Below are 15,819 nucleotides of genomic sequence, written 5' to 3'. Positions count from 1 at the left end.
AATTACCAATTTCTGTGAACGCAACCGCCACGGTATTTTTTCATTATCAAGCATCTCTCTAGAAGGGTGGGGCTATAATTTAGAAAGGAAATATTTAAAAAAACTTCCTGAATTACTTATGATCCTTCTTTTTTTAAAAATTCATTTTCCCAAAGGATATCCTTGTAACATTGTAAAACTTATATAATCATGACAGAACATCATTGAATGCTTGAAATATTTGTTTATTGTAGAAGAATTCTCCCAGAAAATACACTGTTTCTACATTTGGGGCTTACTCTTTCAACCCTGTGTAAAACGCACCAAAGCCTGTACATATAACATTATATACATAGTAATATTCTATTTGATTTGTTTAACAAAACAAAAGAAAGCACTTCTTGCTTCTATACAATATATGTGACAGATGTAATTCACACAATTTGCCATACCTCTCATGGCAACTCAACTAAACTCACTTGTAAAAAAAATGCACAATTCCTCTGAACATTTTCCTGTATGAAAATGTGGTACACTCCCATAACCAAGGTGAATTGCCCTAGTTCCAAACATAAAAATCGGTATGTACAATGCTTTCAGAGGTGGACATGTCAAACATTATTTCCTGCTCTTTCTGGATGGTCTGTCTTCCTTTGGCGGGGACTTGGAGGGTTTGGAGGTGACAGTTGTGGCGACCTCATCCTCTTCCTTAGCCGTGACGTCTGTCTCTGACGTCTTGGGACGCTCCAGTTCCTCCTGTGCTTTCCTCAATGCCTCTTCCTCTGCTGCTTGAGCCCTGTGGAAAATAAATTTGAAGAAAATTTAATACATCTTTATACACATTTTGTTGTCACCTGTTCAACCATTACGATAGGATCATTTTGCCAGTCAAGATATGGACCATTGGTCGTATGAGAGCCTGGTATCCAGACCTATTATCTGCCGAGTCTCTATGTTATTTGTGTAAGAAGACAAAGAGGCTATAATAGGTTCTGTAATAGGTTTGGATTTCAAGCCAGTCATACCAACATAATGTTATCTTTATTTTTGTTACATATTGGACAACCATTGTTCACAGAAAAAAAGACTCTCCACAAAATTTTCTAAAGGCAACATTTCTATTCTTCTATGTGGCATCATGATGTGGCGCAATCAGTATGGTGTTTCACCCAGAAACTCATCCATAACCACTGATATGCCCCAATGTTGTGCCCTTGGGAAAGGCACTTTACACTTTGCTCAGGTGAAAATGAATACCTAGCTTCGCTTGGATACGACGTTAAATGGAGGTCCCATGTTTGAGGAGAGCCACACCTCAAGCAAGTTAAAGAACCCACCATACTTACCGAAAAGAGTAGGGGTCCTTCCCAGTATGAGTGGATCATATAAATCTGTCCGGATTATTCAGTACAAACCTGGTGTGTTATGCCGTGAGGTGGTTTGATTGATTGATTGGTTTACTGGGTATGCAATGCAAACAAACAAACAAATGCCAAAGAATTAGGACCCACCTCGCCCTGGCATCCTCCTCAGCCTTGATGGCCGCCAGCCTGGCCTCCTCCGCGGCCCGGATGCGATCCCGTACCGTCTCCTCCTTCAGCATCTCCATGTGCTCGTACGCAGGGAACAGGCGCCGGATGAAGAACAGGTGAATCTGATTGGTCCAAAAGTTGAACTGTCGGTCATCCTCGTCCATCACTTCCTCATCCTCCTCCAGCTCTTCTGTAAGGGTTAAAATGATTGGATGTTTTAAACCAAGGATGGATGATGATTGGTTGGTTGATTGGTTGGTTGGTTGGTTGTGATTATTCAAGTCATTACATACCATTCCAGACAAGAAGATAAGATCATGAATGTATAGCTGGGATACATATGACTGTTGTTTACACAGCAGCTTTCAATTTGATACCATAACCTTAAGTTAAATTTTTGTTACAAGCAATGAAACTGCTCAGTCATGATGCTACAAGGCCTTTCATTGGCTTCAATGGGATGTCAGATGGTTCAGCCCTTTACCAACTCGGCCCATGGCTAATCAGACAAACTCGGACCAATATCCTGGTCAACTTGGGCAGGGTGTTGGGGAAAGTTGACCAGGGTGTCGGGCCGAGTTGACTGGGCCAAGTTAGTGAAGGGCCGAATCGTCCCGATCCCGCTTCAATGTCATCGGGTATCTCATTAAAACTGTGCATAATGCAAATAGTTGCTACAGATAAGGGCCTGCATGCCCCTTTTACGTAGAGCGTAATCGGCAGTTTTAATTTTACGTAGAGCGTTACCGACCACTCCATAATTTAGCGTAGAGCGTAGGGGGGGCTTTCTGAATTTAGCGTAGAGCATAGGGAGGCTTTCTGAATTTAGCGTATTACGTAGCCGGCCCTCCGAATTTAGCATAGAGCGTTGTCGGGACCCCCCCATGCAGGCCCTCACAGATGAGCAATCAGTATTCTGCATGAGTCAATTGTATTCCCAGTTCTGATTGGTTGACTAGAATGATAGGAGAGGTGTGATTGGCCGCTACCTTCATCAGGCACCTCCTCGAGCGTCTCCCCGCTGGGTCCCATGGAGACCATGGAGATCCTGTGCTGCTCCAGGCCCGACATGTCCTCCTCCAGGGCAACTGTTGCAGAAGAACTCTTCTTCAGGTGGTCAGGACTGTGCTCTACACAAACACACATCAGGGGAGAGGTTAGCTGGGAAAATGCACCGGGAGTTGGCATGGTAGGAACTTGTCATGATATAACAAGACATCTAAAAGGTTGGAAACTTTTGTGATATAGAAACTATAATGATGATAAATTAGTTAGTGCTAGAATGTTACGAACTGTCTTGGGCTGTAGCAGCAGCACCAGCATTCTAACTCTTGTCAATAAGAGAAATAAAAGCTTTGAGATGTGTTTGATAGACTGTTAGATAGACTGTGATGTCATAATAATGTTTATTCATAACAATCTTGATTGAGTTGTGTCATCAGTCAAGGACACAGCATGTTGTTGTGTTATGCATCAACTGGATTCAAGTATTTCAGGATTTTTCTCTGACTTTGATGAGACTTTTTGTAGTCAATTATACAATTTTGACATTCAAACCCAACTAAAGCATGTATGTAGATCCAATATCTAAACCTGCTGCAGATGCAAGACATTGCAGAACAGTCCTTCCAAAAATAATTTCATCAGGTTGGTAGACAATTGGATATTGGAGTTTTCTTTTCACACAACCTGTAATGACTCACCTGCTGACGTTTCAGTGATGAACTGGGATGAGGGAGGATACAAACTTAGCCACGTTTGGGATTGTGCAAAAGCGCAACCTACTTCGGCTATTTATAGCGACGAGAAGCAGCACTCCAGTCAGAAGCTCTGAGAAAGGTCTCTGAGAGACACTGAAACATCAGCAAGTGAGACAGTACTGGTTGTGTAAAAAGAAAACTCCCATATCCTATTTCAGAACAATGTTCCACCAGTGTATATATCTACTAGTATACTGACTGACCTGAGGTGACCTTCTGAGTGACCACACTGCTGACAGGGTTCAGGTCTGTGTGAGAGCTGCTCATCACACCAGATGGCTGGGTCTATGGTAAAACAGGGAGGGTCAGTTCTTCTGAAAAAAATCCACTGTTGGAAGACTAGACTACGAATGCCTGTCATGCAGCCATTGTTCTAGTAGCTCTATGTATTCTAAGAACAGAAATGGAAGACTGGGATATTTCTTACATGATCGATTTGAAATCAAGAAACATCAAATCGTATCCCACAAATTTTCAGATCATAGGTGAACTTGCATCCTGTTACACAATCAACATTCAAACAGGCTTTCAAAATGGTTTCCAAAATCACTTACTCACTAAGAAGAAAAACTTTCTTTGGTAGAAATATCATGCGAAAGAAATGCACAAGAGACAAGAAGAGTGTGGGCGTACATCCAGAGTCTTGCGAGACTGATCATGTTTGATGTCGACAGTGGAGGCCCTGGCCATGGGGGAGCCCAGGTCTGGCGAGGCTGACTCCGGGGACTCGTTCTCACGGCCACGAGCAGACATCTGTAAGGAAAACAGGGTCCAAGTTTAGTAAACAATTACAGACAAAGAGATTTCTTCAAAGGATGAAGTGTCTATGTCTATAGTATCCAAGTGTACAAACATACTGAGTGAAATATGATAAATTTTCTGTTGACAAAATGCATTTTTGTACACTACAGGTGAACCTTTATTGCAACACATACTAAACCCTGAAATAAGATTGAAGTTTTCTTCGTGAGTGATGTTTGATTGAAGTGAAAACCCGATGCAGCACCTTATGTAGATATCTAGGCATACATCCTGTGTTTTTAGTTAAAATCCTCCCACACCATTATTGATGTATAGGGCGGTGCCCATCTTCGTTTCATAGCCCTGGGCCACACTGTGGTACAATCACTGTAGCAGGGGGCCAGTCCACTGGCAGTGAAGTGTGTTTAACTTCCATACTGTTTCAGAAGTATGTACCATTTTTTTATAAAGTCTTTGGTATGACTCAATGCGCCTCTTGTCCAAAGGTGTCCTACCTGGGGCTTGAACCACAGTCCTTCTGGTCCTAGTAATTTGAACCAGATGTGGTGAGAGACAGAAGCACAGACCACTTCACCACAGGGACACCCCCAAATACATCCTGTGAGGCATTGTATATCATATGAAGCTGAACACTGCACTCACTTCCTCTTATAGTTCTTTTGACATAGTGTTACATCTCTAAGTTCTTGTAATTCAGTATCTACAGAACCAAAGTTTGCCCTGACCTGACTGGCTCTGGAGTGTAACATGGCGGAGGCTGGGCTGGCGATGGACTCGTCCAAGTCTCCCCCCTGGGACCCCGCCTCGCTCGCCTGCGGACTGGGGTTCTTCAGAACGTCTTCTGTCACGTACTTCACAGCGCAGCCAATCAGGCCTTCAAAAAACTCCAGGAAGGTCATCTGAGAACATTAAACAGAACACAGTAGAAATTATTTTTCAGTGCAACCTCATTGTCAAACTAATGTTGGAAAACACTGACTCCTTTTATAATGTTGCTACTTTTACAAAGATGCCACCACGCCTACCAATAAGAAATAAAGTACCGTGGTTGACACGGAAATGTATCTTTAAAAACCAACACACCAAAATTTTATCCAGTTGCTTGAGTAACTGTCATTTGGTATGTCGTATTACCTGGATGTCTAACCTTCATCAATGTAACACACCATTAGGAATTGTGCAGGATACATTGTTTGGATCTATACAAGACAGAGTATCATATGAAGGGATAATGTTTCCCTAACTCTTTGCTGTGATAGGTCACTACTCTACAACATACCTCCATCTCCAGGTTGCAGTCTTCACCGTCTGACACTTTGGGGTCGTCGGTAGACAGGATCCGCAGCACCTGTCCTGACGTCAGGGTCTCATTCAGCAACTTGTAGTCCTGAGGGAGATCAGGAGAAGGCTGTTAGCTTCTGTGTTATGTACACTCTACTGCTAACAAAAGACTTGGTACATACTGCTTTCTCTGCTTAGCACTCAACATTTAGTTGAACACACACCACTACTTGCTTCCTGCTGTAGTGATTGCACAATATTGTGTGGCCGAAAGGCTATTGAAACAGGGATGGGCGCCATCTGGTTAGGAAGGGACTATAACTTTTTAACTTTAACTAACTAAAGAGTCCCTTCCAACACAAATACCAAATACCATATGAAGTTTTCCTATTTTCCCCCCAGCAATTCCACATTTCAGCTAGTCCTCTCCTTCTTTTTTTTACCTGTACTGTATATCCATCATTCAGTTCATCCATCAATCCACCTTTTCCTTCGTACTTCAACATTCATTTTCCCCTGATTACAAAGACAGTGCTTGCATCACAAGGTATTACGTCATTTTCGTTAACATTCAAGTGAATTCTAAGATTGATCTTTGCACTGACATGCACCACATTCGAATGCATCCAGCATGTTTGAATGCATTTAAATGTTGATGGAAATCACATAATACCACTGTGATGTACGAAGTTTTAGGACTCCGTGGAAGTGTCAACTCATCTAGTCTGTGTAAACGCAAACTCCGCTATCCGAGGCTGCAGTGGCCCCTCCCTGCAGGGGCTGGCGGATGTTGGCCAGCCAGCTAGAGATAAGCCTGATTCCATCAAGCTACAACTCATCTATCTAAAGTATGCTCCTCCTGTTTCTCTCACCATCATCATCCACAGGAACTGTCTCATCTTCATGGAGGGCTCGTGAGGCAGATGTCTCCTCTGCTTACACTGAGTCTTATAGATCTCCCAGCACTTCTCCATGTAGCCCAGTGCATTTACTGCCCGCCTGGGCTCATACAGGAAGTTGCCTGGAAGTAAAGAAATCATGCAAATTGATAAATTCAAATTTCAATGAAGTGAGCAGATCACCTCTAGGGGTCATTATGATCTGTTAATATGTAATACAAGTTTGAAACCAAATATCAGATGTGTAAGTCTGCGGTGTAAAAGGCTGGAAGCGTTAATCCAAACTGCTCAGTTAACATTCTTCTGCAATCTGGTAACCAAACAGAAATTCAAGCCCAAAACAATTTCTATCCAATTTAGTTATTGATAAACTTAAAAGTATCAGTGAATTTAACCTTCTTCCTGCTGCCTCACAACAAAAGGCTACTTCAGCAGGGAGAAGGTTAAGAAACTGTCTGATCTGGAAGAACCAAAAGAGTTGAGCTTTGAGTGACGATGCAAATATAGAGAAGTTTAAGGAGGGAAGCTGGCGTACCTGCTACAGAACCTGCAGACTGTAAGATGTTGTTCTGGATCAGTTTGGAGAAACAGGTGGCCAGGATCCTCCCGGTCTCCATTCTGGGGTAGCAAGATGTACACTTGGGTTAAATCTGCAACCTATCATATCATATCATATCATATCATATCATATCATAGTGTTCTGCTATGATTCAGATTGAACTTGAAGTGTTCATACATCATGAACTTGATATGTGGTGCTTACTCCATTTCAACAAATTACTGACCTCTTCATTTAATCATAACAATTTGACATCTTGATATTTTTTCTTTCACGTGACCTACAAAAATATACAGCACTTTGTGGCAAGCAGTCAGTAAGGCTGTGGACAAAGCAATTGTCCAGGGATTGGAATACAAGCTGCATATGCAGGTTAGTGCAGGTAAAATAAGAGTTATGCAGGTGTTTCTGATGTCTATCTGTACCTAACCTGCACTAGTCTATATAAGTGCATCTGGATTATTGTTTACTGTACTGACCACTGCTACTTGTAACACTAGTACAAAACAAATGATCAAAATAATTTATTTTAACCTTTAGCACTCTGAAGTAGCTGTTTGGCACCCAATTCCCTATTGGTTACAGAGTTAGGCAGCAGGGAGAAGGTTAGAAAATGACTCACTCATCCTCCGTAAGTTCCTCCTGGTACAGGTGGTAACTGATGGTGACCAGGTGGTCCAGGTACTCTCTCAGTAACATCTGCTCGTACGGGGTGTGAATCTCTTCTGGAGACTTTCCTTGGGCTGAAACACAACACTTCAGTTCAGTTCATCCTCTTTTTAGAGGTGACACAAGCGTTTCCACAAGTTCCTGTCGCACATGACAGATCAAAGTTCCTCATCTTCTAGGCCAACATCCTCTTACTTTCTTTAGGGTCAATGACGGGCGACCATGCCTACGCCTTTACAAAATGCATCAACAGTTAGATTTGCAAGTACTCCAGCTCTAAATCTTTGTCTGTCCTCCCAGTTTGTTCTGCAATATCCTCAATGAAGTGATTTATCCCAAATCATACATAATCAGACACCACAGTAGTTCTTAAGGCCCAGGGATAAAGAACATTTTTCAAAACTACATGTATAATGTAGAGCATGAAGTAGCATGCAACTCATGCTTGGAGGGGAGGGGAATCAACAAATGCAAAAGGATGTGGATCGTAACTGTTGATGCATTGCAACATTGTGGGCAGAAACATGACCATTTTGAAATTTTCTGTCTCAAATTGTTATTGGTAATTGGTCATTGTGTCAGTGGAGAGAAGGAATGTCCCTAAGAATTGACAAAACAAGCTGGGTCACCCCTACTCTTCTTGATAAGTGTGTTGGGCTCTTTATGATAGGATTCCACGCACCAATCATGCGGTCCATCTCGGCGAGAGTGACCCCCTTCTCGTGACACTTGCAGTCCTTGAGGAGCCTCCAGAACTGCAGTTTGGACATGATGTAGGTGTTGTCGTGGTCCGACACCTCCTCCTGACCCAGGCTGGCGTAGAACGTGTACACGCGCTTCAGGTGGCTGATGTGCCGCAGGACGACACAGAACACCTGCGGGCAAATAGTACGGCTTTTGTCAGCATGACAAATTTATCTGTGCTTGACCATAACTCAGTGAATCTATTCTGCTGAGGAAAAAGGTAAATGTTTTCTGTAAGTCTAGATTTTGGTACTCTGGTGGTGCATTGTAGAATGTTGTATTGGAAATTTATAGAATTCAACAGAGCAAAAATCTCCTTTTCTCTTAACTTTCTTTCTCTTTACTATTCCTTTTTCTTTTACAAATGCAGTGTCTTTATCATTCCCTTATTATATGTTTAAGTGCTTATGCACGGCTTGAAACACACACATACACACACACACACACACACACACACACTCACACTCACACTCACACACACACACTCACTCACACATGCATGCACACACACACACACACACACACACACAGAGTGAGTGACACATGAACACACACAGACTCACACACACACACACACACACACACAAACTGTATCCCTATTCTCAGTCTCCACCTTAGTTTACCTGGTTCTGTTCCTCGTCCCTGTCCACCTCAGGAAACTCGTCCAGCAGGTGTCTGATGTTGAGCGCCAGGCTGGGGCCCAGGGTGTTCTTACTCTCAGCACTCTTCACAGACATCAACTCCTCTGTGGAACCAGAGTCATATATCATTACAAACCATTAGAATTCTTTTCAGAGTGGTAGTATGGCATTCCCCTTTAACTCAAATCACCATGCATTGTCTTTAGTATGTCTAATCATTCACGGGGACTTAATCTGCGGTTGTAAGAAGGAAAGGAGGCTCCCACAGTGCTTTAAGTTCATAGTTGAAACCATTCTGTAGTAAAACAGTGATACACTGGAAACGCAATTTTGTCATGAATTTGCTGGACAGCAAAATCCAGAAAATAAAACATTTCAAAATTGACATATCAGAATATTTCATTAATGGTTTACTCTAAATTGGGTATCTGTCTGATGGCCAAAGAAGCTTTCTTTGATTTACCGGTTTCTTAACAAATGTCTTACCTTGGTAGCCTGGTGGGGTCCTGGTGCGTATGCCGGTCAGGTCAGGGGTGGTGGTACCGTCCATGCTGAAGGTTGGGTGGTCAAGCATGTGGTCATTCTCAAATTGACCCTCAAATATCCTGCCATTCTTAAAGGTGAAGACTCCCTGTGAACAAAGGTAAGAGACCAGGAATGAACATGTCATATAAAAGACAGTAAACCTTACAAAATCTCCTACATATGAATTTGAAAATGTAACATCTTGTCAATAAGCTTCAGTCAGAAAAGCATGCTATCATACTTGATTCAGGACAATTGAATATAGAAAAAAGGAACTTTTAAAAGTCTTTTCTGGAAGGACAGTTATATGAAAGCAAGGATGTCTAAGATAAAACTGCACTACTATAGTCTTTTTTCTTATATCAAGATATTCTATTGAAAACATGCAATGGGTAACAATAACACTGGGTTGCACTTTCTTCCATACAGATCACATACGTAGAATATTAATTGCCTAGCCTGAGCCTTGCTTTGCGTTCTGTTAAGTCTACACTTACTTAAATAGCTTGCTCTTTAAGTGGGCACGAAGGCCAGTCAGTACCAAGGACAGAAATACAGGAAAGCTGCGCTGATGTTTCTTCCCCCCTACTAGGATTACTCACCCATCCGTATTTCTTGTTGTCCTCCCATTCCCCGTCGTACACAGCTCCTCCAGCGAACAGGAACTTCCCTCGCCCGTGTCTCACCCCGTTCACAAACTCCCCTGTGTACTCGTTCCGCATGGGATACTGGGAGCCGGGGACACGCTTCAGGAACCAGGTATGGGTCCCAAAACCATGCTGGAACAAGACAAGGTTTTCAGATGAAAATGTCTCACAGTAGAGTCCATTTTAAGTCACCGAGAGGATTCTAAAATGATATTTGTAATAAGTTGAAACTATTTTGAATACAAGAATATTTAACTTTACGTCACAAGAGTTCTAAACTGTTAAAACAATAAAAAATGAAAGTTATAACCTGTTTGAACTTATCTACATATGTTGGAAACATTTGAAAGTAACTGCACAAATTTCTATTTATTTATTTAGATCTATTATACTTGAGCAATTTTGAAAGTCTTCTTGGACTAGTATATGACTGTAGTGTACATTTTTCTTCATTTATGACATTGCCATCACAAGGTCTTCAATTAGCGGTTACTCAAATTTGACTAATTCTAGTGATACTTTCTAACCTTTTGGTTAATCCAAGATATTAGTAATGTACATTGGTGGAAAACACTTAAAGATACCCTATAGACTTACATTGTACACATGGTGTTAAGCTCAAACAGTATGCATGCCAGCACAGTGTTTCCAACGAAAAAGAATACAGACTGAAGTGAACTTACGATGACTCCATTCTCCCAGGTCCCCTCGTATCTCTGGTTGAGCGAGTGCCAGATCATGGTGCCCTGTCCATGACGCTGGTTGTTCATCCACTGCCCCTCGAACACGTTCCCGGACTTGTACACACGCCGGCCCCAGCCCTGCTTGATCCCCTGGACCCAGTCTCCCTCGTAGAACGAGGTGCCATCCTCGCTGTAGTACATCACTCCCTGAGGGGATACAAAATGTTAAAAGGGGATGTAAAAAGGACATCTTTATATAGACCGGTAGTCCCTGCACTTGTCCTGTCTAAAGGCTATCAATTCAATACAGTTTTTGCACTGTAGTTTCTGTGTGCTCTGCGGTGCAGTTTCTGTATGTTCTGCTAGAGGGGGTAAAGTCTGCTATCTCTGATTGCCTATCATGAAAAGCCCTCAACACTTACATGCCCATGTCAACTTATCACGTTTTACTGATTACTGACAGAAAGTGATAATTGTGATACAGGGTAATCTCCGTTCTTAAATAAAATGTGACAATGTAGGGTATTCCTGCGTGACTGTGACTTCTTTATTGGGTTTGTTTTTTTCAGAGGATTTTTTTATTGCCTTACATGAAAAGCCATCAACACTCACATGCCCATGTCTGCTCCCCATGTGCCACTGTCCTGAGTACCAGCAGGGTTTGGTGGAACACTTGAAGGTGCCCTGCCCGTGACGCAGACCTTCGTACACCTCTCCCTCGTACGTACTGCCGTCCTTCCATCGGTACATCCCTGTACCCGTCACCGCGTTCATGAAGAAATCACCCTGCAGAGGAAACACTCACAAGATCAGCAGGGAATTACAAATTCACTCCTTTGTGAAAATCTTACTTTTCTTGTAACCAACTAATAAAAAAATTATTTTTATCCTGAACTGTCTCAACAATCTTTTTAACTAGGAAGCATACTTTGTCTCTGATTAGTTTCATGTCATGAAACCTTAAGTACAGGGCTGCCTCCAGCTTTGAGTTTTTGTCCGTCCCACTCATTGTTTTTGGAGGGGATATGAGAGCTAGAAATTCTACCCCTCTGAAATGCTATTTCATGCATTTTCAGAAGCAAATACAGTCAAACCTGTCTATAGTGGTCACTCAAGGGACTGAGTAAATTTGGCCACTATGGCCAGGTGACCACTATATAGAGGATATGGTCGACTCGAGCAATGAGTGACACAAGACATAAGTTTATACTAAGGTACTGAGTATTTTTTCACATACACACTGCACAGGTGCTTATAACATCTACAGTTCAATTTCTGTTTCCTTATTTTTGTTATACAGTATATCATAATTTTCATTGAAGAAATATTGCAATGACCATGCCCTACACAAACACATAAACTGCAAATGGTCTTCAATTTAGTTGACATGGATGTCCAGTTTACCAGTTCCCACGGCAAAATTAGTCAGCTGCCCCGCACTCTTCGCTGTTATCTAGCGAACTCGAAAAAGACGGACTTGTGCTCCAGGTTCTGAAGACTTCTGAAGAGACCGCCATTTTTCTTGGAAGTTTGATGCCTCTGTCGCCGACAACGAACAAAATTTAGCCATGTAAAACAACTTATTTTGCAACTGAACGCCACCCATTTAGTTAACAACATTTTGAAACAAAGGATTGTTCCTTTGTTTCCACTTATTGTTCGTTTTCGGCCGGTTTTCAAACAAAACATCGTGGCGAGTTCCCTTTGTTTTCAGCTTGGGTTCGGCTTCTACCATTATCCCTTGTATGTGTTAATCATTGGAAAAGTGGATCCGTTCATGCTTATTTCTTTCATAAGTTTAGTACAACTTGTATCTTACATCATAATATATCTGTATCGATGCATTTTTAAGGTTTTAATAATGAAATTACTCTCAGGGATGCGGTATTACAAAATAGATTTACCGTATTTAACCTACATATCAGTGGTATCGTCTGAACTCTTGTGACCTTTGCTGCGACGCCATCTTGGAAAAATGCGTAAATCTCGAAAATTCTTTATTTACCCGCAGAAAACGGAAATTCCGCCCGGAAAATTACTTTTTCAAGAACTTAACACATCAGATACATGAATGAGTCTTCTGTTAAAAAGCTGCGGCCGTAATTTTGCCCAGTCCGACAGCTCAGAAATGACGATGTGCCGCGGAACCGAGACTAGTGTTTACAGCCACGTAAAAAATCAGAAGACACCATTTCTGGAAATACTTCGCGTCAAACTACGAAATTCTTTAATGTTTTCTTTATTCAAACACATTAAGGTTCTAGTTGAGCCCACGTTTTGGTGGCGCAGCGCGGAAATAAAAAGATTGTGAACCAGGCGTGGGCTGGCACGGCTCGGAGTTACGGCCGCTGATGTAAACAAAGGGCCGGTGGCCACGCTGTGACCGCGGCCTGACCACGCGCAGTGACCGCTATCGGCAGTGTTGCCGTTGCGGCCGGACCGAAAATTGGCTGACCGCGACCACATTGGACAGGTGACCGCTATAGACTAATTCTTAATGCTTATGTCAATGGGAAAAATCCAAGGGACCGACTAAAAGTGACCACTATGTCCAGGTGACCGCTATGTCCAGGTGACCGCTAACACAGGTTTGACTGTATGATAATTTTCTTGTTATATTATCAATCATCTCAAGCTTACGAAAATGCATGGTGGTTGTAGTCTGTATCTGAATACGGACCTCGTATACGATGCCATCTGCCCAGGTGTAACGCCCTCTGCCATGCATCAGTCCCTCTGTGAACTGGCCCTACAGGATAATGGAGACTTGAGTCAAAAACTACAAATATTCTTCTTCATTATCAATTATTGACAATACAAATTTCTAAGATATTGCTTGAAAGACCTCGTTTATTGTTAACTGAAAATCTGAATGTATCAAGGGAAACAAAAATAACATGGAATATTGCTGATTACTGTCAGAAAGTGATAATTGTGAAGCTGTCAATATACAAAATGTGACTACATGTATGTACTGTACTCCTGTGTGACTTTTATCCAGTTTGGCTTAAAGTTGTTTTATTTTTTCAGAGGATAAGATTTAGAAAAACTTGCCTCATACACATGCTCTCCTGCAAACTTGGCCACCCCGTCTCCCTCATACAGGCCTCGCAGCTTTTCACCTTCAAACCTGGAGGCACACATATAAAGAGATGACAGTCAGCGATAGATATAACATAACTTGGAGTCAGACATAAGACGACAGTCAGGGTTGGATATACATGAAGACATGGATATTTTGTACATTTTTCTTGCCATTCAAACCAAGAGACGTTTCTCTTTAGCCACAACTTACATGTAGCCTGGAGTCCAGCCTTGTTAGCTAGCAGACGTTGGGAGTGGGCCAAAGCTAACAAGGCTGGACTCCAGGCTACCACAGCTAGAGTGATGAATACTTACGCCTCAACAATAAGGTCTGTGAGGGTGGGTTCATCATAGTCAGGTTCAGGGGTGGGCTCCCTGGGTATTGGTTCCTCAACCTGCAAAATGCACAGATGAAATATAACGGACGTTACTGCATGTGAACTAATGTGTGCAGTATTTTCTAAGTTCACTTATTTGCTGAGATCTTCTTCCTCCTTGGCTCCACAAACTCAATTTGTAGCAAACATGTAGTGCAGACTAATGCCTTTGTTCAAACAGAGTAAAGCATTGACTAACAGAGGTTGGACAATAGAGCAGTCATCTTAGGTAAGTTAGCTTTACATGTTTATCTGAAAGAAGCATGCAATAACATTTACATGTAAGTCCCCCTCCCCCCCAAAACACACAAGAATGCAACTCCGAGTCTTTTTACGGCTTGACATGCTCAGACAGAATTCATACATGGATTAAGTAACTGGTTCGCTCCTTACGATTTTTCATTGAATGAAGGTTGTTGTTGGCCTGTAAAGTACAACATTTTAATTTGTAAAAGTCACTTCAACCCCTCCCACCCGACACAGTAACGGCGTTGCCTAGCATCCCAAAACAGTCCCAAACCTTAGTCTCTGTCTCTGTGGTCGTCTCCTCCGCATTCTCTGTCGGGACGTCTTCCTCTTTCTTTTCCTCACTCGGTGTTTCGGTGGGAGGTGGCTCTGATTTCGACTCTTTCTTGGCGGAGTCTTTCTTTTTCTTGTCTCCCTTCGCCATCTTGAATTCGGGATATACAGTCGCTAGGCAACAGCGGGGTGTCCGCACAACAGCGCCCTCTAGCGATTATATCTAATACTGTCGCTTCTAAGAGTATTTCAGTAAGTACTTGACTGTGAAATCAGTGTTCGGAAACGACCTACGTACTTTGTACCTTTTCCTACCCAAATCTAGCAATATTCCAAAGGTCATTACCATGTTCGCCTAAGGACGATGACTGACGGGTGAGCCAGGCAATGACCGGTCGTTCGGCTGACCGGGCGTAAGGAACAAAGATCGACCAAATATTGAAATAACGTTGACAGTAACATTGATTATTGCGCTGTTTGCAGTTTCATAGGCTTTTTATCGGAACTTTTCTCTCCAATTTCTTATTGGAATTTTCCACGAATTTGGACTGATGTACTAAAGAAACATCAGATAGTCAGACCAATATTGTGACTGTATTCAACAGTACAACACCACCATACTAATAAGTCATTTCTATCTGATGCTCACCGCTCTTATTAGTTTTATGCGTACGTTTATACTGAAATAGTGAAAAATCATGATCTAATTACCGTGAAACATGTTTTTCTATTTCGTGCTCTCTTCTATTTCGTGAAACTCCATTTCATCATACGGTATTTCTATTTCGTGCTCTCGCGCGCTGACACAGTTTCTACTTTTATATATAACGTTAATAAAACAACATTATCTTTTTCCGTTAACCAGGGAGGTCTTATCTGAAAAAACCAAGGTTTTAATCATATAAAACTACCTCGGGTTAACTTAGTTGTCTTCTCATTCAGCGTTCGGTAACTGTACATATGTGCTATGAATACTGATGCTGCTGGCGGCGCGCCATGTGTGTCAAAAGTCCCGGCAATCAGACGTGCCACCGTGCAAGGTAACCAAACACGGTCGCTCGCTCAGGTGATACCAGCTGGCCTTGTCACCTCTGACAGTTCATGGAGAACTAGTACTTTACCTTCCATGGCTCTGTCGATTGTTTGATTGATTGACTC

The 15,819-nt window shown here is 42.1% G+C and overlaps 1 protein-coding gene across 1 annotated transcript; it reads right to left on the bottom strand.

Moving 5' to 3' along the window:
* Positions 1–203: 203 nt before the first annotated feature.
* Positions 204–14,840, bottom strand: LOC136427670 (radial spoke head 10 homolog B-like). Its single transcript, XM_066416721.1, has 20 exons — positions 14,663–14,840; positions 14,081–14,160; positions 13,736–13,811; positions 13,362–13,430; positions 11,294–11,467; positions 10,682–10,888; positions 9,954–10,130; positions 9,313–9,457; positions 8,809–8,930; positions 8,124–8,316; positions 7,395–7,515; positions 6,749–6,831; positions 6,187–6,335; positions 5,313–5,420; positions 4,759–4,932; positions 3,905–4,024; positions 3,475–3,556; positions 2,501–2,641; positions 1,491–1,701; positions 204–775 (listed from the first exon to the last, which is right to left on the bottom strand). Exons 1-20 carry the CDS (start codon positions 14,810–14,812, stop codon positions 598–600), a joined length of 2,760 nt encoding a protein of 919 aa, XP_066272818.1. The 5' UTR covers positions 14,813–14,840; the 3' UTR covers positions 204–597.
* Between the last annotated feature and the right edge of the window lie 979 nt (positions 14,841–15,819).

This window comes from Branchiostoma lanceolatum, chromosome 2 (genome assembly GCF_035083965.1).
Source record: "Branchiostoma lanceolatum isolate klBraLanc5 chromosome 2, klBraLanc5.hap2, whole genome shotgun sequence".
Lineage (NCBI taxonomy): Eukaryota > Metazoa > Chordata > Leptocardii > Amphioxiformes > Branchiostomatidae > Branchiostoma > Branchiostoma lanceolatum.
This window is presented reverse-complemented; position numbering and strand designations above follow the sequence as displayed.